This window comes from Electrona antarctica, assembly GCF_951216825.1.
Source record: "Electrona antarctica genome assembly, chromosome: 3".
NCBI classification, from domain to species: Eukaryota; Metazoa; Chordata; class Actinopteri; order Myctophiformes; family Myctophidae; genus Electrona; species Electrona antarctica.
The window spans coordinates 32,699,153-32,724,858 of record NC_136808.1 but is presented as its reverse complement, the minus strand read 5'-3'; the positions used below and the strand labels follow the sequence as shown (position 1 = coordinate 32,724,858).

Genomic DNA, 25,706 nt, shown 5'->3' with positions numbered 1-25,706 from the left:
ATGCAATGAATCACATAGTGGCTTGTATTTTAGAGCTTTTTGTGTAAACCTTGAATGATACAGTTTAATTCATGTGTAGCTACATTTCTTTTACCAAACATAAATTCCATTCATGTTGACAAGGCTGATGTATTGCTATCACAGGCATTTACTGCAGAGGGATTGTATACAATGTGACTTTATTAACTTTATAAAAATGTCTTTGAACTTAAGGGTCTGCTAAACATAGCCTTTGATGAAAAGTTAACTATTAACATTGAAACAGGACACTTTGATACAGTACACAAGCAACAAAGCAGGTACATGATAATCCTTTATTAGGGATAATGAGGGCAGCCTAAATATGCCAGCACATCTCCAAACACAAGAATACAATTACTGTAGAAGGGAAAAACATCTCTGCCTTTGCTGTCCTACAGTATACTGTACGTATTAACCTTCCTTCCCAGTGGTGACCATCCTCAATGGCTTTTGTCCACAGAGCTCTATAAAAAGGACCCGCTTTCTGAGACGATTCAGTCCTTCAGCATTTATTTAACATGTACAGTGCATGATGATGTACAATGACATGTGTCTTACAACCTCATCCCACCCACAGAGGACATACATCACCAGGGAGATCGTGGCCACAGATGGTGGGAACCGTAGCAGCTCGGTGGAGCTGGCCGTGACCATCACTAATGTGAAGAACCAGCCCCCACAGTGGGAGAGGGACAGCTACAGCATTGTCATACCAGAAAACACTGTCCGAGACACTCCGATTGTGGTGAGTGAAGGAAGGGGCACCGCCACGAGCCCAAACAAATCCCGCAGTTGCATGCAGGGCCAGATAAATGTACAAGCTGATGGGGATCAGCAGCCTGGGGCATGAGGGCACATGACGCACCCTTTCGGCAACGCCAATCAACCACACTGCCTTCTGCCTCGGTTGCCTAGCGTTTGTGAATTAAACCCGCTCACAGCATATATGTGTGTGTGTGTGTGTGTGTGTGTGTGTGTGTGTGTGTGTGTGTGTGTGTGTGTGTGTGTGTGTGTGTGTGTGTGTGTGTGTGTGTGTGTGTGTGTGTGTATGTGTGTGTGTGCAGGTGTGTAAGTCAGTTGGGATGTATGAGAATTCCACTCTTCAAAGTCGGCACTCGTAGCCTCGTAAAGGCAGTGACGTCCCTTAAAAGCGTCAGGTTCTCTGTCTGTCGTCTCCCCTCTGCTTTGTTAACATTATGGGTAACTCATTCAAGTGGTAAATTGGTAATTAAATGTGAAATACATCCTCTATTGAGAAAACAACAATATATGTTGACAAAGACACTTCATACATATGGAAACATATTTTTATTCAAATCAATATAGTCTTCAGTTCATTTTGTTACATTTTAAAAGTAGGCTAACTACAGTTGAATTTCAATGGACTTCTATGGGCTGGCCTGCAGTACACCGTACTGACGGACCAGAAGTGGGGACGCTGTCTCATTTGGGGGCGTGAAATTTGTAGTCCCTGTGTGTCTCTATTTAACAAAGGTGCAGACGATCAGAAATCAGCAGAGAGTGAGTGACGTTTCCGCTACTGTATGCAGAGTTGAAGTAGACTTTTTTTTTTCTCCCTGGAAATAAAAACGTCTGGGTTTCCGAGGCTAGTGATTCAATGACATGACTCAGACTTTCGAGACAGGGTGTCAGGTCCTGCTAGATAAGCGAAAACTTAACTCCAATCTTCAATAGTTTCAGAATAGAATTGAGCTTGATCCCTATCCCTATTCCCTAGACCTTATTATGGGCACACCTGTACACCCGCCACAGCGAGAGACCCACAGACAGACACCGCCCACTGTAACTTTCATTTTAGTAGATCATTTATCATACTGTAAGAACACATTATGATAACATAAACGTATATTGATCCCCAGAGGGAAATGCAGGTATCATAGCGACAGCAGCAAGATTAAGGCACACAGACACAATATATTTCAACTCCACTGAATGCGAGCGCGCGTGTGCACGCACGCACGCACGCACGCACGCACGCACGCACGCACGCACGCACGCACGCACGCACGCACGCACGCACGCACGCACAGTTCACTCACGTGTTCTCTTGCCCTTCTTTCTTCATTTCCCAGCCTTGTTCTGAATTATTAATTTGACTTAATTTGCTTAATAGCTTTGAAGAGATCCTGAGGACATTTCTGTCGATTAATTTTCAATGTGTTAGCTATGTGAAAAAAAGTAAATGGATATCATATGAATAATCGAGCGGGGATGATTGGATACAATCGTGTTCCTGAAATAATGAGGCTACATTGTGTGTGTGTGTGTGTGTGTGTGTGTGTGTGTGTGTGTGTGTGTGTGTGTGTGTGTGTGTGTGTGTGTGCGTGTGTGCGTGCGTGCGTGAGTGCGTGCGTGCGTGCGTGCGTGCGTGCGTGCGTGCGTGCGTGCGTAATTGCGTATGTGCAAATCGAGATTGCAGATATATACATTTGATTGAACTATCAGTGGGTTCTAATAGCTCAACTATGGTATGTTAGTGGTATGGTATGGTGTTGTTGGTCAGTCATGCCCGGCACCCCTGCACGCATGATGGGGTGTCTCGTTATTTTACCTCCTCACCGGCAGAGGTTGAATGGCAGCAGGTCACCCGTGGAGGGAGATGGTGTTTTTATTTTTAATTGAGGGGGGCGTACAGTAGATAGTGTCGGCTTTGACCAATCCATCCTAATTGGTTTATGGAGAATTCAGAATTGCATGTTGTCCCGTGGGATCTCGCTGGGCTTGTTGTCATGTTAAAGCGCCTTGGGACTCTCTCTCCGCCTGGTAACATACACGTGTTATTATTCATTGTCTCTTTTCTTTTGCGGCAGAGCGTTTCATTCTTTGGGAAGACATGATTCTAAATGGATGTCGAGAATAATCAACCTCCAGCATTGCATTAGTGCGTGTGTGTGTGCGTGCGTGCGTGCGTGCGTGCGTGCGTGCGTGCGTGCGTGCGTGCGTGCGTGCGTGCGTGCGTGCGTGCCGATGGGGCATTTTCCCAGCTTTATCGACGATAATCAAGAATAGACAATTACAATAGCTCTTTGAAAAAGTAAAAGTCTGATGGCACGGAACACACCACACAACCGATTATCAGGCACTGACACTTGACTCGACAGCCCCATTTCACAACAATGACATGGTGCGTATAGAGCAGTGGTTGCCAAAAGAGAAATTGTATGAGAGTTGCTTCACGCCGCGTTGCGACCTTGTAGATTTTTGTAGGCTATTTTCACTTCATCTTAACCATTTGTTTTCAAATTTATGGAATTTCTTAGATTTTTATTTTATTTATTCATGGTAATAATTTTGGGGGGAAATGATTGAATTTGTTTTTAATTAATGTTTCTTTTTTCATTTCTTTTTTTTACTTGTTTGATAATGTTTTTTGATTAGTTTATTTTTTAAATAGCCTATTATTAATTCAAAACTAAATGTAGAAAACAAACAAAAACTAGAAAAAGTGCCCCTGACCTGCCACAGGCCAGGTCAGGTTATTGTGGCCTCCTGGTGAATCGGGTGCCATTTCTTCTTACGCCTTTGATGGCAATTGGCAATTTTGACAAAAATGCTCTATAACAGGCAAATGTGGTGGGAGGGTCACGTGGGATTTATTCCTCAGCCTAGTAGGAAAGTGCATAAAACATTTCACGTAAATTTGAGGCTTTTTGTTCAAAACGGGCCAATCCTGCAAACTTTGGAAGCCAATGTTAGCCAATTAGGATGGAATATGAAATATTGGACAGATCCGTCTTGAGCACATGACTATAGAGATACTGGGCTCTATCGTATCCCATGCCTTACCCCGCAAGCATTAAACACTTTCCGTGAATTACGCATTTAGGAGCTTCCACTATGCGTAAACGTTATCTTGTGGCCACACAACCCACTATATTTTGCGGGTGGAGGTGTGTCTGTATAGGCGTGTTGATGCGCTTTCTTCTGTGCTATCTTATGCACACAGGTTTAGGACAACGGAAAGCGCCTCTTCAAACCACCCGTAATGCGAATCGGTTTGATAAAAGAATGCGCTCCTGATTTGGAGCGGCCTCGACGCAGAACATTCACAATGAGCACATTCCTTGTGCTCATTGTGTTTAATTGTCGAGTCAAAGAAGTTATTAGATTTGTGCCAAGGCGTATTGTGCACGATTCGCTCGTTCAGTTTCATCACCCCATCATTGCGCAGCAAATATCTAATTGATTTCAATAATGTAAAATTCCCCATAATCAGTAACACGTAGCTGTCAACCAAATGTGTTTTTATTGAAAGGCAATTAAAGGCTAGCAGGCAAGTCTGTTTAATTAATCCGATTTCCCGAACTTTAGTTTTAGCTTGATACCGTTTCATAGAGACACAATACACTCTACAATCTATATACCAAATGAAAGATTGAACTTCATAGATTACACAACACTTTATATAAAAATTGGACAGAATTGACCGGCCTCTGTATCAAATATAAATATATTTCAAGGCAGCAACGTGTGTCGTTCTTCCATGGCCATGGGCCATAGTGTAAATCAATGGGCATAATGCATAATGGATCTCTTAAAGGCAATGGCAATGGCCTCCCCCTGGCCAGCCGGGGCGCCTGATGGAGGGGAAAGGAACTGGTTGGAATAACGTGTTCCTTCCACGCGCTACAGTGGTGTACGATACAAACTTAACCGGGATGTAGAAACCTCTACTTCAATACTCTACGGTTGCTTAGCCATTAGCCAGTTATTCAGTCCCATCTAGAAGACTCGTGCCAAAGGTAATAGAAGCTATCCAAGGTATATGGGTTGTAGATACCTTGGTTCGTATGGTGACGTGACATGCTGTCCTTTGCTGTCCTCAGTGTCAAACGCGTATAAATAAAAAATATATTTGTCAAAAACCTTCTGAATATTGTGCAGGACATTATGCTTCATGTGAACATACTCAAGATTAAAACATTTCATTCCTCATTTCTTCAGAATTTTCAACCAAACATAGCAAAACTCATATGGTGCGACTGTCCTGGCCCTGTTTCTCAAAGTAGGAACTTGAATAAAACTAAGGGGAAAAAATGATAAAATTATTTTAAAAATACCATAAATATAATATAGATGTCTATTTGTGAGCCTAATCTTTTCAAAGTCCAAGCATAATGTTTTCAGTCATTTCTGATCAAAAATATTTTGTCCCGCAAACCAAAATCATATTGTGTGACACCATTTTGGGAAATTTCAACAGGCAATTGTTTGGACACCCATTGGGATAGAGAGGTCCTTCTTCAGTAAGGCTGCTCAGCACTTGCATTACAATAGCATGACAGGTGTCTGTGGTGAATTATCATTTTAACATTTCCATGAAATACGATCTTGTTGGAACGCTGACCAATGCGACTCATCCGAGTGTCTGTGGGTGTGACACCTTTTTCATTAAAAAAGCTAAAGTTATTTGATTTTTTGGTCATAATTACATGTAAATCTATGTTGCTTTGTTATAGCTAGCATGTTGTTAGCATGCTAATGTGTAGCTAGTAGCCTCAAGGTTATGTTAAAGGGTAAGACCACTTTTGTTGAGGTTTGGGTTGTGTAGTTACCTTGCCATGATGTAACTCCAAATGTGGACAAGAAATAAAAAATAATTGCTCCAGTGATTAGAAATTGATAATTCGAAATATGCTCCTCATTGACTTACATTGTACACTAAAACGGCTCTCAAAGTCACTCTTTTAGTACGTAAACAAACACAAACAAAGTTGATTCAGACAATATAGAGCATCACCAAAACTCATGTGGTTTTATTTTTTCATAAAAATGTTAACCTCCTGTTGATTTTACTATTTGAAGAACTGGATCCGGATCCACGGATCCAGTCCGGGTTTTCTTCCTAATAAAATGGACAAATCAACAGGAAGTTAACGTTATTATGAAAAAATTAAACCACATGAGTTTTGGTGATGCTCTATATTGTCTGAATCAACTTTGTTTGTGTTTGTTTACGTACTAAAAGAGTGACTTTGAGAGCCGTTTTAGTGTACAATGTAAGTCAATGAGGAGCATATTTCGAATTATCAATTTCTAATCACTGGAGCAATTATTTTTTATTTCTTGTCCACATTTGGAGTTACATCATGGCAAGGTAACTACACAACCCAAACCTCAACAAAAGTGGTCTTACCCTTTAAGTGCAGAAAACATAATATGGTGTGACACTATATCATAATGGTGTGACTGTCTGCCTGTCACGCCATATGACTTTTTTGTCACACCATATGATGCAAACTGTATTTTCCTACAGATAACAATAAATAACAAAGACCCATGTTTCTTTTGTCCATTTAAACATTTGTTTTAAACAGCTTCACCTAAAATCTGCAACTATCCACAATAAAATGTGTTTAATTTTGTTTTATTCAGTCATTGCATGTTATTCAATGTTAAAGCAATTTTCCTGTTGCTGTTTTTCCTGAGTAATTGTTTAATCAATCTGTAAAGTTCAGTACTCACTAATAGGTAGGTTAAAACACAGTTTGCTTTGAAAAATAAAGATATGATCATACGGTGTGACACTAAATCATTTGGTGTGACGTTCCAAATAGTGAAAAAATCATACCTTTATTAATGATGAAACCATTAATGTTCATGGATTACATAGCAAATAGTATCAGGAAGAGTCACAATTATTTGTGTAATTTTAGAGAAAGTTTTGTCACAATAAATACAAAATATGTTGAAAGACCGACAACATGGGCCTCACATTGAGTGTTGATTACGAAAATAATATACAGATTTAATAAATTTTCACAAAACTATAGTGGATTACAGGTTAGTTATGATAAAGGACTTTGATAAAGTGAGTAACTTAAGAGAGGTGTACTCCATTTTAATTTTATAAACAATTATTGTCATGTCACACCATATGATGATTTTAGGCACAAGTACAACAAAATGCTGAATAAATTCTGATTCCAATAAAATATCTAAAAACAAAATATATTTCCATAAAGATGAGAGTGAGTAGAACAAAAGTAAATCATTTTTATTCCTGTTATTTAAAGGTTTTTAAAAAACACTTTTTTAGGGGTGTCACGTCACTGACCCACGTGTTGACATGTTGGAGATACCAAACAACGCACGCGGTATTTCCAACATGTCAACACATACGAACCAAGGTATCTGGCTTTACAACCCATATACCTTGGATAGCTTCTATTACCTTTCAAGGCAGCAACGTGTGTCGTTCTTCCATGGCCATGGGCCATAGTGTAAATCAATGGGCATAATGCATAATGGATCTCTTAAAGGCAATGGCATTATGCATAATGTAACGGGTAGCAGAGGTGTTTTAAGGATGGACACAAGGACACAAGATAGCCAATTTAACGGGGACACACCTCTTACACAATGCTAAATCCCCAAATTGTGTCCCTGACGCAAGATAGAGCCCACTGTGTAACGATGAGCGGGATTTGAATCTGGAATCTGGAGGAGTAATATCAAAAAATGCGTTTTACAAAAGTCGGCCTCTTGGTGGCGGTATAAAAGGCAGAAGTGAAAAATGCAGGGCAAGGGTTTTTCCTTGGCCTCTAGGGAGTGTGCATTCAACGTTTCACACAGATCGGTGCAGTTATACTGTAGGTAAAAATGTGCCTGAAAATCTGCCTCATGGTGGAGCTATAACAGGCCGTTCTGGAAAGTTTGGGGCAGAAGTTTGTCGTTGGCATCCAGGGAGTGTGTGTGTAAAGTCTGGCATCGACTGGGCTTTAAATTAATATATCCATTCTACCGAGGCTGCCAGGATTGTTTATTACCTTTGGAGCATTTGCCGAAGTATGAAAAATCCACCTGAAAATCGTTGGCTTGTTGTCGAAGAGAAAAATATGCGACCATAAATTAATCTGGATGCCCATATCCTGTAAGATGTTAAAATGTTGCAATGAAACGTGTCCCTCTATCCCCATCCAGACCATCAAGGCCACGTCTCCGCTGGGTGATCCCAGAGTCACATACAACCTGGAGGACGGGATGGTGCCGGAGACCAACATGCCGGTCCGCTTCTACCTGACGCCCAACCGGGAGGACAGCTCGGCCTCCATCCTGGTTGCCGAGCCCCTGGACTACGAGACCACCAGGAACTTCATGCTGCGGGTCCGCGTCCAGAATGTTGCGGCCGTGCCCCTGGCAGCATTCACCACCGTCTACATCAATGTCACAGGTGATGGGACTGCGTTTGTGATCTAGACCGGATGTTATGATCTTATGTTGGGGTGTGTGACGATGCAGCATCATTCCATATTTACCGTGGGTGCTGCTAAAACATGATGCAGAAGGATCACATTGTCGGCTCTCGCCGTGGAATAAACCTTGTTTTGACCAAAAATGCCATCTGGGACAAGGAATAGGAGATACAGGCGATTGAAAGAAACAGATAGAATGCGTGTTTATGGGCACAGCGAGCAAGTTGGCGCGATCCAGTGTTATTGACAACACCAGCCACTGTAGCAACCTGATGCTAATGTGAGTAGCATTATGACTTGATCAATCAAAAGCACTATAAAAGACCAATTGCCGTTGATCTATTCTACGGCATTGGCGGGGAGCGTAACATTTATTAATTGCCATTAATTTGCGTAGATCTACGCCAATGGCAGACTACCGGTAAGTGTTAAGTAAAAGTATCAATACTGCAACACTCTGTTTCTAATCCTGGTCTTTAAACTACCTCCCCCTGGCCAGCCGGGGCGCCTGATGGAGGGGAAAGGAACTGGCTGGAATAACGTGTTCCTTCCACGCGCTACAGTGGTGTTCGATACGAACTTAACCGGGATGTAGAAACCTCTACTTCAATACTCTACGGTTGCTTAGCCATTAGCCAGTTATTCTGTCCCATCTAGAAGACTCATGCCAAAGGTAATAGAAGCTATCCAAGGTATATGGGTTGTAGATACCTTGGTTCGTATGTGTTGACATGTTGGAGATACCAAACAACGCACGCAGTATTTCCAACATGTCAACACATACGAACCAAGGTATCTGGCTTTACAACCCATATACCTTGGATAGCTTCTATTACCTTTGGCACGAGTCTTCTAGATGGGACAGAATAACTGGCTAATGGCTAAGCAACCGTAGAGCATTGAAGTAGAGGTTTCTACATCCCGGTTAAGTTTGTATCGAACACCACTGTTGTGGGTCCTAACTAAATAACCAGCACTGGTTAGCTATTTTACATGGCTACGTCCAACGAGGGAAACTCCCCCTGTTAGGTGACGCTCATGCACTGAAGGAAGCATGAGGTCAGTCCGTTGCTTTCCCCAGGTTGGCGGAGTGTAGAGCTCAGGATTCAATTGACACTGGGTGAAAAATGGGTTACAAAATCATCATCAAAATTTGAGAAAAAATAATAATCTGGAATTCAAAATGCACTTAAGTAAAAGTACAAAAGCATTGGTCTCTAAATGTAGGCCTACTTAAAGTACCAAAAGTAAAAGTACTCATTATGCATAATGTCCCAATTTTTCTGTATGTATACAAAATATTTTGAAAATAGCGGATATACAAGCTTACAATGCGTCACATCGCAACGCATATGCATATAGGGTTGACGTTGTAATAATATTGAATCTACTAAGTAGGCCTAACTATTAACTAAACATAATAAAAAGTACAATATTTGGATGAGAGATGTAGTGTAGTAGAAGAAAAAGTATTGTAAATTGTAAATACTCAAGTAAAGTTTGTACTTTACTTGAGATATCTCAAAACAGTTTTACGGTCAACCACACCAATGCAACTCAATGAGTTGCATTGGTGTGGTTGACCTTAAAAACAGTTTTGTCCCGACCCAACCCTTTGGTGTGGTTTGGGCTTTAGAGGGAGCGATGGCTTTCAGGAATGTAGATGTGATGTCAGGTTGTCACTGACACTGTAGAGAATGTGAATGAATAACAAGATAAGATAAATGACAACACTGTTTTATTCAAGAATAAAACTATTATATTATTATTATTATAAACTATTATATAACTAAATTAAGATCTATTAACCCTATAATGAGAGAGAGAGAGAGAGAGAGAGAGAGAGAGAGAGAGAGAGAGAGAGAGAGAGAGAGAGAGAGAGAGAGAGAGAGAGAGAGAGAGAGAGAGAGAGAGAGAGAGAGAGAAAATAAAGGTTTTAGTCACATGCATGTCAGAAAGCTTACAATGGCAAGCATAGTATTGATTAATTATCATGAGGATTAGACTTGTCAGGCAGCACATCATTCAAACATACGTGCATACAGGCTAGTGCAGAGTGCAACTATAGAAGTTCATTATTTTCTTAAATTATTGAAAAATGCGAATGGCTGCCGGCAACACTGGCAAAATCAACATAAAACACTACATTATAATAATACACATACAACACAAGTGTGAAACAACACAGATTATTTCCCCCGCTAGGCATAGCCACCTTCTGCTACAGTATAATACCAATAATATTGCTTTCATTTCCATGTGCTTATTTTAGTTTTTATCCCTAGTATTCAACACAAACACTGTTGACGTACTGAATTTTGCACTTTTAAAATTAGTTTTGCAACATTACTGTATTTTTATTTCTGGTCCTTTGTAAAAGATGCCATGTCCGTTCGGGTCTCCCAGATCATGTCTGGATCGAGTTGTTTACTGCAAGACAAATGCGGCTGTTCTACGTTCTCTTTTGATCTTTTATGACATCCGCAATCAAAGTGTATTATTTTCTCCATCTCTGCTGGTCGGTCGGTCCACTGCGACATTATTCACTTCTGGTACAAGTAAAAGCGAGGCGATGCCGACCTGTACACCACCCGGCCCAGCTGTCCTTCCAGTCTCGTCGTCCTCCTCCTCGTTATCACAACACAAACTCCTGTTGATTTGATCGAAAACAACGCCATGGTCTTCATCATCAGCGTCAGATTCATCCGTGTCCGTGAGCTCTAAATCCGAGTCACTGCCACCGTGTATGAAATCTAAAATAAATCCTTCCAGGAGACTGCCTTGTGCATGTCCATTTAAAGCGTTAAGCAAGCGTTCTGATTCAAAGTTACTAGCCATCACAAACAAACAACAAGAATGATGTTGTGTTTACTGACAGCCTGAACACATGGTGGCAAAAAACGAAAACCACAAAAAAAAAGAAGAAGAAGCTATTTTGGTATATTGTGGAGTTTAATTAGAGCCGACTTGTGGTTGAAAATACTGGAAGGGGTCACATATTGTCAGGTGGAAAGCTCAAATATCCAAAACGGTTACTTTTCAGCATCAATTAAAAAAACACACACACCCTTTGAAAGGCCTGGTGTAGCTCGGCCATTGTCTGCTAAAGCAACATTTTAAACTACAGTACCACCACTGTTTCCAGCTCAGGGTTTGGGCTGCTTTGATGTTGTCACCCCTCACCCTATCGTCACGGTGCTTCTGAATGCTGTTTCTTTAACCTGGCATCCTTTTGGTTGGCTTGATGTTTGAGTGCTGTTAACCAGGCTTAACTCCCCATCATCATCAACATCATCATCATCACTACTTAATACTGCAGTATCTGCTGGCTGATGGCCTATGGACCTGGCTGTCTACCCAGCATACCCTGGTCTCCAATTGAACCTCCCAGGCACGCACACACATATGTGCGCGCACGCACGCACGCACGCACGCACGCACGCACGCACGCACGCACGCACGCACGCACGCACGCACGCACGCACGCACGCACGCACAACCTGCGGAAATTATTTCTTTGTACAGACCTCCACACCCCCCCCCTCTCTCTCTCTCTCCCTCTCTTGCTCTCTCGCTCGCTCTCTCTCTCTCTCTCTCTCTCTCTCTCTCTCGCTCTCTCTCTCTCTCTCCCCCTTTCCTTTCCATCTCTCCTCATTTTCCATTATCTATCTTAATAAGAAAGCCTTTTAACTCCTCCACAGGGAGGTTAGAAGGAGAAGGTCTATAATGGATTCAAGGTTCCATCTGTAATTCATAGATTTAGACATTTGTGATGAGAAAAGACGACAAAAATGGCTCCTGGACTAGCATTAGACCTAATGGGTTGCTCTATTCTACACATTAATAAAATGCTTCTGGCCTTGAATCAACTATCCTGCAACTGCTTGTGCCAATTATGCCAAACCTTAATTCTGGTTGTCTCTGTTCTCCACTCACTAACGTTCAGAAGCAGCTTGTCAAACAGATGATTATTCCTGACACTTCTTCTCTCACTCTCTCTGTCCTTCTCTAGATGTAAATGACAATGTTCCTTTCTTCACCTCGTCCATCTACGAGGCCTCAGTCACAGAAGGGGCCGAATCAGGGACTCAGGTCTTCCAGGTGTCCGCAAACGACATGGACCTGGGCCTTAATGGCAAGGTGAGCACGCACACACAAAAGGCAAACTTGCACATCCGGGAAAAAAAATCCGTAAAGTACATACATGATGTACTCAAGTACTGTATATAATTTTACATTATTATACATTTGATAATTATTATTACAAAACACACTAACCACTTCAGCCTTATACTGTATGTATTTTGGTCATTTCAAAATAGCAGATCTACAGTACTAGTTCATGCTTGTAGTTGGGCTATTTTCAAAATATTTTTTATATATTTTGAACTTGAGTGCTAATAATATTTTGATGCCAAAAATGTGTTAAATACTGGATTTTTACTGGGCATTTCTAGATTGTGGTATTAATAATTTTACTTAAGTACAAAATGTCAGTACTTTTCCCACCACTGATAAAAAAAAGACAAACATCTCTCTTATAAATGGTGTTGCTCTTTCAGCGTGCCCAATTGAGGTAACTGATTAGGAGAGATGCACACACTGCTGCAGGGGAGAGTGCACCCCTTCACCTCTCAACTCATATGTTTATCAATTCAGCCTGGCCTTCTGTGGAGCAGACAGGAAATCCATACTTTCCTAAGTGCCTCTACACTAAGACCTCTCTAGTCTCTACCCAACTTCAAAATAATACCATTAGAGCAGACAGCCAATCCCAACCTTGGCCATTTGGATGTGTGTGTGTGTGTGTGTGTGTGTGTGTGTGTGTGTGTGTGTGTGTGTGTGTGTGTGTGTGTGTGTGTGTGTGTGTGTGTGTGTGTGTGTGTGTGTGTGTGTGTGTGTGTGTGTGTGTGTGTGTGTGTGTGTGTGTGTGTGTGTGTGTGTGTGTGTGTGTGTGTGTGTGTGTGTGTAATTTTTGGTTTACTCCAGATCTCTTCTATCCAGGTATGTTTGATCTTATCTCCCTCGCCCCGCAACATTAACCTGCTCCAATCCGAGGAAAACATCTTGAACTCCACATTCCCAGAACATGTCACGCATGTCCTATATATATATATATATATATATATATATATATATATATATATATATATATATATAATTATGTATATATATATATATATATATATATATATATATATATATATGTATGTATGTATGTTGTATATAATGTGTTTTCATTCACTGAAAGTACCCTATACTTCATTAGTTCCATTGATCCAAGCCAGAACACAATCGACTGATTGATCATTTAAATAAGCGTGCTCTGAAAATCTGTCACATTAGACCTATGGCTGACGCGAGCGCGTTTGTGAGTGTGTGTGTGTGTGTGTGTGTGTGTGTGTGTGTGTGTGTGTGTGTGTGTGTGTGTGTGTGTGTGTGTGTGTGTGTGTGTGTGTGTGTGTGTGTGGATTATTGTACACAGCAGAGTCCATTTTGTACACTGTCATAGTTAAAAGTAGTACATTGAGATAATATCCTTCTGTGAGACGTGGCTCTCTGCTCAGAAGAACATTATGGAGTGTTCATTTAACTCAGAGAATGACTCTGGGCGATACAAATCTCCTAGTGGGCGTTCCTGCTGTCATTATGTCCTTATTGGTGGTATGGAGTGTAAACAAAGCAACACATGAATTTTATTGGCTATTGCCGGACGATGTTTTCGTTCCTCCGCCCACTTTTTGACTATCGCCTCTTCGCCTGCTATCGCCATTAGTTGCCGGGTCCCGTAGACAAATAACGCACTTCCCGGAAAATATGTCAGGCTATCGCCCGCTGTTACAACGCACTGTGAGGATTTGACTGTCTGGTGCTCTGGGCAACACATTGCTGTGTTTTAAATAGCAGATCCTCAGCGAGTAGCAGTATATTTACTCAAGTATATAAGTGCAATTTTCACTTACAGTTACAGTTTGTTGATCATTTATAATTTTGGATATTCTAAAACAATCCTGCATTGTGACATGTTATCAGCTTTTTTTGTTGTTGTACTGTACTGATGCCTATACTTTTGTACATTCACTCAAGTGAAAGTTTGAACAGGTCCAGACAGAACATTTCTATTTTATGGTATTGCTACTTGAAGCTCAGAAATTGTGCAATATGATTTGGACACAATTATTAAATACAATGTGTTATAATTGCCAATTTACAATGTACAATTGTTCTTATCCAGAGTGATTTACTAAGTGCAAAGTAAATGGCATGGACCTTTATCGACAAACAACAGGGTAAACGTAGAAAAACAATTAATAGTCCATGATGTCAAGCTCAGAACACTCCATTTTCGAAATCATAATAATTATGCCTGTAGTGTTTTTCATCTGATCGCAGTTTTTGGCTTTTAAACCTGTGACATTTTCTTTTAGAATTTTGAACAGAATAATCAGCATCTGGTGTCTGGCCTCCACTGCTCACGAAGCTTTTTGGAAACAATGACTATTCTAATAGTCGGAAATAACAAAAATGTTCAATAATTATGAAAAGCTATACTCCTGTGGAAAGTTTGTCATACAGTATATTAATTTACTCGTATTGACCCTATATTTAGTAGCCTACTGTATATAGGATTTTCCCACTCTAATGGTACAGATGTCTGGCCCATGGACTATATGGTAAGTGGTCAAAGCAATTAAGTTACCAGGTAAACATCAAACATAGCATGCTGCATCTGTCTAAACAACATGCTATCTATATAATATTATTAGAATATGTTGTAAAGCAAACATATGACTATATAAATAACATAACATGAACAAGTGCTAGAGGGTTGAGTGCAGACTGTAGAGTCTGAAGGAGTGAGTGTGTAGCCCTGACTGGGGTGGGGGAGAGTTCATTTCACAGCTTGGGAGACAGGAGGAAGAAGAGTCTGTGATGCTTGGAGCGATGGCCAGTGTGTCATAGCAAATAGTCTCTCAACACAGACGTGTTAGCTTCCACAATTTTCAAAATGCTCCCGTCTGTAGTTTGTTAGCTCTGAAAATGAGTCGCCTGTGCACTGTGCAGTCATGTAAATATGTCCTACTGTGACTGTGAACCAACTTAGTTTAAGTCTGCCTAGCTAGATGTATAGCAGAAATGGAAATTGTACATGTATTTTAAATTGCATTTATTTGAACACTGCGTTGTGATTGGTTTGAATACCCCTCTGGCCTATAGAGCGAGGTGATCAGCTTCCTGTTTTCAACTTTTACCAGACTCTCTGGTAAGAGATAGTCTGGCTTGAGAGACTACGTGGGGACAGACATCCTTTGCCAGCTGGGAAGGGGTAAAGGTGTGGGTCATGCCCTGCCCTGGCCTGCCTTGATTGCAAGGCTGTTTGGCTGGGGGACCCCCGGGGTCTAGATGGAACAATACTTTGGAATTACGTTAAACATGGTAGATCCTCCGTGGCAGCGCCATTAGGTGAGTACTAGTTAATTAATTGTATAAGTTTCACGCTAGTATCATTCATCATCAACAACAGCTGCCCCTCCAAAATAACATGAACGGGTTACAGGATTCTCATTCTACAGTACTGTTACTGTCACTGCCTGCAAGGATGGCCGCCGTGCCACCGAGCCATTTCTTATAAACTTTCTAGTTCATACGTGGGTCGTGGTCAGACCCACGAGTTGTTGTTTATGTTGCTGTTGTTGTTCATGCGCGCCGCGGTGCGCGGCGTGGCTGGTTGGAACGTAACAGCCTCATGGCATATTGTCTGTACTCTGTGCACTCATTTTCTGTCCAGTCCTACGTGTATAGGCTGGTGATTGTGGCGAATTATATAACAAGTAACAAGTTACTTTTCTCAGAAGGTCATTTGTAACTTAACGGGATTAGTTTTATGGGCAGTAATCCAGTAACCTAACAACGTTACTTACAAAAGTAACGATGCCCAACACTGATCATCACCTACTGTAGATCTGTATATATTGAGCCGGCCAGCAACTTTACATCTTACCTAAAACCCTTAGATCTCCATATGGAGCTGACCTGTTCTGACATTCCATATGTTGATCCTTCCCCACCCGTTCTTCCTCTTTGATATCTGCCTTTTCACTGATACCTGTCATTCAAACTCTAGACGGGCCCACCCCAAAGGTATTAGTGGAGTTCTCAACAGGCCCGAAAATTATATCCAGGGCTGGACTGGGACAAAAATTCGGCCCGGTCATTTTCGCACAAATTTGGCCCAGACCGGCCCACCACAACCAGCACGCAGATAGCAGAAACTCCGTTGAGGCACACAAACAAACAAGCCCTAATACCACCACTTTTACAGAACAACATACAGTAAATGATACAAACCAACAGACAACTACACAACCCTTTGTTGCTCTCACAAGAATGATGCTGGCAAAAGGATTCAAGATAAGAGGGTTTAATAATTGTCACTCACTGATACAGTGGTCCGGTACAGTGGTCCCGGTGGTCTGCGGTTTTTGTGTTTTTTTTAATTATTAATATTTTTTTTATCATATCATAACTTGAGCGCCCCCCTACGGTCGCGGCCCACCGGGAATATATATGCCCGGTACGTCCTGTAGCCAGTCTACCCCTGCATCCATCTGAAAATATGTTGTTCCAGGAACCCACCAGAAGCAAGGATTTGAGTTAAAAATGTTCGCCCTGAATATATTCAATGATTTGCGCCACATTTTCACGATTTAACAAAAAAAAAAAGCAGATCTACAAGCTCATAGTGCGGCACCGAGTGCCGCACTTTGAGCTTGTAGATCTGCTATGTTTCAATAGCTCAAGTATGACATACAGGTAATGATTAAAACACCAGAAGGGGTTCCCGTCCTGAATGGGTTAAAGGAAAGGCGTGATACCAGTTTGTAGTTTAGTACCGTAATCATAAAAGTTTGGTTTCATTACTCATTCGTAATGAGCAGCGATGTCGGAGAGCAAGATAACGAGGTAGTGACACACGGCAAGTTTATTAACCACATATAGAGGATGTTCTGTGTACCGTACATAATGTGGATAGAAGATGTGAGTCATGTGGGAGTTATGTGAGTCATGACACAGAAATGAGCAAGATGCGATATGAATGAATACTTTTTTAAACAATATGTTCTAACAAGTAGCTGGCGGTTTTCTCATACTTTGGCTTACATTATGGCCTACATTATCTCGAGCAGAGCACCAGCAGGGCAGGGCATATCAGAAACACATTATAATAACCATAGATTGACAGAGTCTTCATGACATATCACCACAGCCAAATATGTATATTTCTGGGTAGATGTCCTAATAAAAGTATTGGCACTCTGGCTATTGGCATGTGCGGCCACTTTCTTGTTGTTTCAAGATTGAGCATTAACACAGGCATCGGAGCAGTATTGTTCATTAACCTTATTTCTGGAAGCACAGGACAATTTCGAATGGCAATTTTAGCATTTGAATATTATTTTATTTTCGAATTTCATTCATATTATGAAATTCGTTCTGAGACAGCGAGCAAAACGTCAGCGATCAAAGCCCAATCTTGCGTCAGATCGGGGGTTTTGTCGGCGAGTGCCAAAAAAGCTCCCCGACAGCATAATTGGAGCAAATATTGTGCAGTGTGTAGTGGCCATAAGTAGCATGGTATTCTCTCTGAGAAAACACCAGAGGTAAGTTTCATGTTTTGTGTAGAAGTGACATGGCAAGGGTACTCGACGGCCACACCCGTGGAGACTAGGTGAGACTAGGTGCCTAGGTGCCTCCGGCTTGGCCAGGTGCTTCAGTGAACACAATTAGCTGTGTTCATGGGTGGGAAGCATAGACCGTAAAAAGGAATGAACAGCGTCACGCCAATAGACTCTAGTCTACAGGCAGTAAATTAAGCCTATTTTGCAGCAATTTCAGATCCACCATGGCACCATCTTTCTATATCCTGCCGCGGCCGGATCCCTTTGAGGCCTGGTCAACTCAAGTGATATGGAATGCCCCCAGGGCCCGGCCGGCAGGGTGAAATGTGTCTTCGGGGGCTGGGGTGGCGATCGCCGGCTGTTGGTGGGCCCCGGTCAGTGCGTCGGCCTCCCGTTCGCCGTAGTTATTGTCTCCACCAGGCCGAAGGCATGGGGAGAGAGTATGTTTTGCACTCTGTCCGTGTGTGTGTCCGTCCGTCCTTCCTTCCGTCCGTCTGTGTACAGCTAATCTCCGGCACCGTTAATCCGGTCGATGCCAAACTTTGCACACACACTCCTTGGATGCCAACGATGAACCTCTGCCCCGCATTTTCCAGAACGGCCTGTTATAGCGCCACCATGAGGCAGCTTTTCAAATTTTTTACCTAAAACTGCACCGATCTTCGTGAAACGTTGCATGCACACTCCCTAGAGGCCAAGGACAAACCTTTGACCTGCATTTTCCGCATCTGCCTTTTATAGCGCCACCAGAAGGCCGACCTTTGTAAAACACATTTTTTTATATTACTCCTCCAGATTCTGTCCAAAAATCTCACAAATCGTTACACAGTATCTCTATGGTCATGTGCTCAAGTCGGATCTGTCCGATATTTCTTATTCCATCCTAATTGGCTATAATTGGCTTTCACAGTTTGCAAGATTGCCCCGTTTGGAACAAAAGCCTCAAATCATGAACACAGCATGCAATTTACGTGAAATCTTTCACACATTTTCTTACTAGGCTGAGGAATATATCCCACCCTTTTCACATTGGCCTGTTATAGCGCCACCAACAGGTTGATTTTTGCAAAACACATTTTTGGAACAAAATGCCTCAAATCATCCAATCCAACATGTTTATATTACTCCTAAACATTTTGCCAAACATCTCACACAGTCCTATCCTCCTGGTGGAGACCTGTGCCCAGAAGGGCACTTTTTCTAGTTATTATTATTATTATATATTTTTTCCAACCGGGGCCGCCGCGCGCTTGTCCCGGCCTCGTCCCTTGTCGCTTTTACTGGTTTCTCACTTGTACTGTAACATGTAAACCCTCCTCAGATCAACTCTGGGGGTTAACAGTTGAGGCAAAACAACTACATTGGAGAGAGAGAGGGTAGGTGTGCACAGCATTAAAACAAAAGCCCTTACAAAGCACACCGGTATGTTGTGTTCAGTGGCGCAAGATTGTGCCAGAACTAGAAGGCACTGGGAAATGATCAGTGTTCAAGGTTCAACGTTGTACTTTATTATTACATCTTGTGTACAGGTAAGACTAAAACTTATTTTGGTTTGGAAATGTCTGAAGGAACATTTCCACACAAACTTGAAAAAGTATTCAGATGTCACTGAAACCAATTAGATTTTATGACTTTTTTTTCAAGACTGAAATAAATGCCTTGGCTTTCATCATTTACAAATACTGTGGTCCAGTTCAAATGAGAAATCTATAATGTTACAGGCTGCAGGCTGGTGAACAGCAATTTATTTTCAGTTGCTTCTCAGCATTATTAAACAGGACAGTGTTTTAGAGAGACAGGAAATTGAGAGAGAAGATGACTGGAGCAGTCTCAGGTCCTCACGACTCGTGGAGTATGTGGTCAGAGCACCTGCTTCTCCAGGCACACCACTTATCATTTTCATTTTGATTGGTGGTGGAAAGGTTATCAAAAAATGTCGTACTTAAAAGTAACAAATGTAAAAATAGTTATTATGCAGAATGTCCCATTTCACAAGTTTTCAAAGCAACGCTTGCTTCCACTGTGGTCGGTCAATGAAATGTTTCCACGGCGTCCACTTCCATTATAACCGCAATCTTTAGCTACGTTTTTGTATTATACAGGACGTCGATGTTAGGAGCTCAATAAAGAAATCCACGCTACCTTGTGGTTACTATATTAACGCTTCTGATAAAAGCGAAAGTCTCCAGCGGCAGATCCATAATGATAACTGATAATGATAACTACTTCCGGTTCACCGGGGTGAATCAAAATAAAACGTCCGATTGAAGGCTGCGGCGGTGGTGAGCAAGTGTGCATGCGCGGCAGAGAATGAGTTAATTTAGTAACAATTTTTTAATGTCTCTCATTCTGAATTAGATTTTTCCTATTGTTCCTCTGTTATGGTTTTGACTTCATTTGCTTTGACCAGATCTCCTACTCGTTGCTGGCTGACCGCAGCGGGGACCACCAGTACTTCCGCATCGACCCAGAACTGGGCTCCCTCTACACTGAGACCGTGTTCGACCGCGAAACCAAAGGCTCCTACCTGCTGGAGGTCCAGTCGGTGGACGGCTGGGAGTCTGCCCGGCCTGGGAAACATGGACAGCCCAACTCTGGTATGGCACAGTGTGCGTGTGTGTGTGTGTGTGTGTGTGTGTGTGTGTGTGTGTGTGTGTGTGTGTGTGTGTGTGTGTGTGTGTGTGTGTGTGTGTGTGTGTGTGTGTGTGTGTGTGTGTGTGTGTGTGTGTGTGTGTGTGTGTGTCTGTCTATGTGCGTGTACATGTCCATGTGTACATATTCAGTAAGGCGAACAATATTATGTGTGGTAAATATGGCTGTATATGATATGACCATGCCCAGGGTCATCTATTCAACTACAGCCATTTACAACTCTAGCCACCAGACAGGGGGTATGCAGATTCATAATATCATCTAATGACGAGGTCAGCCCATTGTGGAATAAGAGTGGTTAATGGATTATTATAACAATTATTTGCTTATATAGATGAAGTCTACAGAACTAATTCCAATTCCCTAGAGGCTAGCAGTGCTTTTAATGACAAGGACTGGATTCTAATTGAATATACTATAGCCTACTCATGGTGCGGGTCACATTGGAATTAGAAATAAGGGCAATTGGAGTGGAGACGGAGGAGAAGATATACTGTAGCTTTTAGACAGCTGGTCTCTAGATGTCATTTAGGGTTCATTTAAGAGTCTTCATTGAGGGGAGCGGCAGCCATAAGCTCTCTCTCTCTCTCTCTCTCTCCCTCTCACACGCATAAACACATCTGCTCATCGCTTTCTCTGAGGACTCCAGGCCATTTCTCCTTGTCACCTCCTGCCAGATTAATGCATGCACACATTAAAATCCTCAGTGCTAACTTCAACTCTGCGAGTGTGCGAGTAGGTAAATGAACACTGCAGATCTTTTACGGCGCAAGCATCCGTGTCCCGACGTTTAATAGAGAGAGACAGAGAGAGGGACACAGACAAGGTATTGATGAAGCAGAAGAAACTATACTGTATTCATGAATAATATAGAATATATTAATGGACAGTCTCTCCAAGTTTTGCTTATTATGATATGTGTGACAGCGTGAACACCAAACTGAAATATTCAGCAGTGTGTGTGGGGCCCAAGGTGAAGATGATCTGTGGGATTTCATTCATTTTATTTATGTATTTTATGAATGTTAAACGGATATAAACACTTGTGGGTGATAGAATATCACATAATGAATGTGTTTGTGACACACGCACACATAATGCAAACACACACACAAACGCACAGACATGCACGCACGCACGCACACACATGCACGCACGCACGCACATTTCATATTTGTGCACAAACACATCATTTGAAAGCAAAGCCTTGTTGACATCTGCTCAGCTAGAGAAGCACAAGGACACACATATGCTTTGTGCCTGCCCTGCACTAATACAAGTCTGTAAACACTAAACACACATTGTACAGGTAGGTCGTTGTTTTGATATGGGTGACAGAAGAAGTGGATTTGGTTAGGTTACAGAATTGGACCTCAAACCAATGGCTTTGTGTGCCAACCTTCGCACTGACAAAGCTACACAGTAAAATTCTCTCTGTTAATTTGACTTCCAGTGGGTAAAAAAACAGACACAAATGGATCCATTCCTGTGGGCGTTGGGGACGTGTTCTCTCCTCCGCATCATCAGTGCCCATACACGAGGTGGGGTTGGCGAAAGGGCCTTCCTGTGGGGATTTTGCATATTATCCCCATGTCCCCTAGCGTAGGTACGCTAGAACATGCAGTAATCCTGGTCTCTATACTGCCTCCCCTTGGCCAGCCGGTGCGCCTGACGGAGGGGAAAGGAACTGGTTCAAATACCGTGTTCCTCCCATGCGCTACGTCCAACCAGGGAAACTACCCTGTGTCCGGTGAAAATAATTTATTTAAAGACGTTTACGGACAAAGCCAACTCGAGTTGTGACAAATCATGACAATAAACACATGTTTTGGGCCGAACAAATAATTAGTAAGTAGTCCAAAATATTGTGTTTGTCACAACTCGAGTTGGCTTTGTACGACGCCTAAAAGGTCTTTAAATAAATACTTTTTGAAATGTCTATGGGAAAAATGCATTGGGAATTATTTCCTGGGCCTGGCGTCGTCATGAAAGGGGGCGGGACTGCGACGCTCTATAGTGAGAACACGCTCTTCCATTGCTTTTTTGGCCCACTTCAGTTGGTGGAGCTACGCCCAGAGATAAACACCGAAGAGATCACACAACCCTGCTTTATTATGTTTCGAGTCGCACCCAAACTGTGCATATCCGAACTACGTGCAGACTTGGAACAGAGACTACCGATCCCATAGCCTCAGTACGGTGAAAAATGCATGAGAAGTGGCCACATAACTGCATAAAATGTCCCCCATCCGCCAATTGGTCGTTATGTCACTGTAGCGTGCTGAGTGCCACTGTGGGTTCTTGCCGACCCCATTGTGTAATTAAACCTTCAGCGCTTTATTGACTGTACACAACAACAACGGCCTTACTGGCTCTGCTGCTTGTCATGCATTTAAATCAAAGTCCTTTATAACTTTGCACCGTTGATTCCCATGTCTCCATGGTGTTGTGTGTACAGTATGTGAACTGTAGAAGCCAGTTCCATGGGACTATGACTAGAGATCCCATAGCTTGTGGGGAACACAATCATCATTACAGGTCCCAGTGAAAAAAATAAAACAATAAACAACTTCAATTTGTGAAAAGTGAAGAATCAGCTTCCTTACTCTCTACAAGACATGATGCAGGAAGTGTGATTGATTGACCAAGAGAGAGAGATGGAGAGATTGATTGTTAAACCCACTGAGGAGAAAAACAATCAGACGTCGTTTTATTCATTTAATAGGATGCTTGCCTTTTTCAATTTGGCGAATCCTTCTAAATGGAACACATATTTGAACGTGTTTTTGCATCCTAAGTTAGGATCGTTGCATGTGAGTTAGGATTCCTAACTCACATGCAACGACAGCTAAATGCCTGTATCCAGCAAAAAAAAAGAAAATAATTGTGCATCAGGTCACATCGGTCTGCTCAGCAGTCATTGTGCAGACGCCTGCCACGCATAGTTGCTGAATACGAATTGGACTTAATATGAAGAGAGATTTACACTGAGTAACGCTTCTCACAACGACGACCAGTGTTACATGCATTAGCTGCATTTGTTATTTCCTCCCAAGTTAATTTGACATTGTCTGCTCTTAGCAGTCTGCTTGGAGTTCTGCAGATTTGTTGTTGATGATGACTCTGCACCTCCCACTCAAGGACATCAAGTTTGTTCTGAGGAGAAATTACGTTTCCAAGGCTTTTCTTCCATGACGTTATTAAATTATGCCCTTGTACTGAGCAAAGTGCACTGCTCTTAGAGGTAACGAAAAGTGATCATTTATTTTAATTCTTCATGATTGAATCCACCCCAACCCACATAGCCATTTCATTGTGTGTGTACTCCGCCCTGCTCCAGTCTAGAAAATATCAAAGTCTGTCTGACCAAAATAGGGTCGTGAATGTTTAAATTAAAATTGAGGAATTTACAATTTAGGCAATTTAGGCTTAATCCAGACCGATTTACAGTAAGCAAGACCAACACATAGTAATACATCAAATACATAAAAATGTTATATCAGGATCATAAGTCAGCTAATAACCTAATAACATCTGTCTAACAGTAGAATAGCTGTACAATAAAACTGAGTATACACTAGAGTGCTATGTCTACACAATATGATATCTAAATTACATAAGTTTAGACTTTGCACACTCCTGCAAGGTCGTCGACTGGCTAGGTCAAGTGCTACGGGCTAAGGTGGAGTCTGAAGAGGTGAGATTTCAGACTACGGCGGAAGATTGGGAGTGAGTCTGCAGTTCTGATTCTAATTTACTACGTAGTGGTTACCATGCAGGTTGCATGTGTTTGACATGCCACCTGCTTGTGCTTGTGCTTGTGTTTGATGCACGTCTATTTTTGAAGGAAGTGTGTAAACTGTCACGGTTTGCAGGTGTTGTAGGACCCAAGCGCAGGAACTCAAGACAAACGCAGGAGATCAAGATTATAATTTAAGTTTACTAATAAAAAGCACAAAGTAACAATGAAACAACACTAGTAATAATGCATACTGAACTCATAACAATACACTGGAAAACATAACAGAGAACCTGACATACACTTATGAACCGCACTGAACACAGAGAAACACACAAACTAAATAGTCTCAGGAGGTCATCACCCAAACAGGCTCAGCTGGTCCTCACAGGTGACTGCACTCAGGGCATTCAGACTCTTGACCTCAGGTAGAAGGGAGAGTAGGAGATTGGCTGAGGGGGAATAGGAGCAAGGCAAGGTAGGGGCAGAAGCAATGGTAAAACAGTCACTTTTGGCCACTGTAGAGGCCGTGGTCATGATAGAAACATGGAGGAAAAGGATTCAACCACGAGATATTGCATGGACGAATGAAGGATCCACTGTCACAGTTCAAATCTGTTGATCTGTTGATGTCATCCCTCCATCTCTCTCTCACTAGCTCTCAACGCTCAACTATTTGGGGGCGAAAACAGAAAATGTTTGAAAATGTTTGCCTATAATAACATGTAGATGAAATCAGAATCAGATTAATCTGCAAATATAAGGTTAAATGTGAACATTATGGGATGGTATTTGCCCCCAAAGACTCCCCTGCTCTCTCTCTCTCTCTCTCTCTCTCTCTCTCTCAATCTCTCTCTCTCTCTCTCTCTCTCTCTCTCTCTCCGTGCTGCATTCTGAACACGTTGAATCCTGGGCGGCTGTGACTTGTTTTCTTAGTACTCTGAGGGCTGCGTTTGCTTGCGATCCGTGGTGTGCAACAAACTGTAAGCCTGCCTCGCTACCCGGCTTAAATAATTTATCTCATCTCGGAGAGAGAGTATTGCAAATTATGTTCCTTTTGATTCCAATATCAAAGGGAGCATATCATATTGGCTCGCCCCTATCTCGCCTCTCTCTCTCTCTCTCCTTTCTTTGAGCAATCCCCTTTACACCTCTCACCTCGGGGTGCTTTTACTGCCAAGCTCTGCTCAGGGTTTTCCTCCGTTTGAAAGAAGAAGAAAAACTCAGACGCCCACGAGGATTAGAATGAGAGAGGCATAGAGAGATTAAGGACGTGATAGAGACCGATTCATGAAATGATAAAAAATGTCCACGTGGAAGTCGTCTTTGTTGTCTGCTGGTGTGTGTGTGTGTGTGTGTGTGTGTGTGTGTGTGTGTGTGTGTGTGTGTGTGTGCGTG

At 42.0% G+C, this 25,706-nt stretch overlaps 1 protein-coding gene across 1 annotated transcript in view; it reads left to right on the top strand.

The window, feature by feature from the left end:
* LOC306919737 (neural-cadherin) overlaps nucleotides 1-25,706 on the top strand; it is a gene marked incomplete at both ends in the record, with an annotated part of 380,035 nt that overhangs the window by 170,086 nt on the left and 184,243 nt on the right. Inside the window, 4 exons of the mRNA XM_079496290.1 lie at nucleotides 599-766; nucleotides 7,966-8,215; nucleotides 12,250-12,377; nucleotides 20,328-20,514. Coding sequence (XP_079352416.1) covers nucleotides 599-766; nucleotides 7,966-8,215; nucleotides 12,250-12,377; nucleotides 20,328-20,514 — 733 coding nt within the window. The remainder of the gene's footprint in view (nucleotides 1-598; nucleotides 767-7,965; nucleotides 8,216-12,249; nucleotides 12,378-20,327; nucleotides 20,515-25,706) is intronic.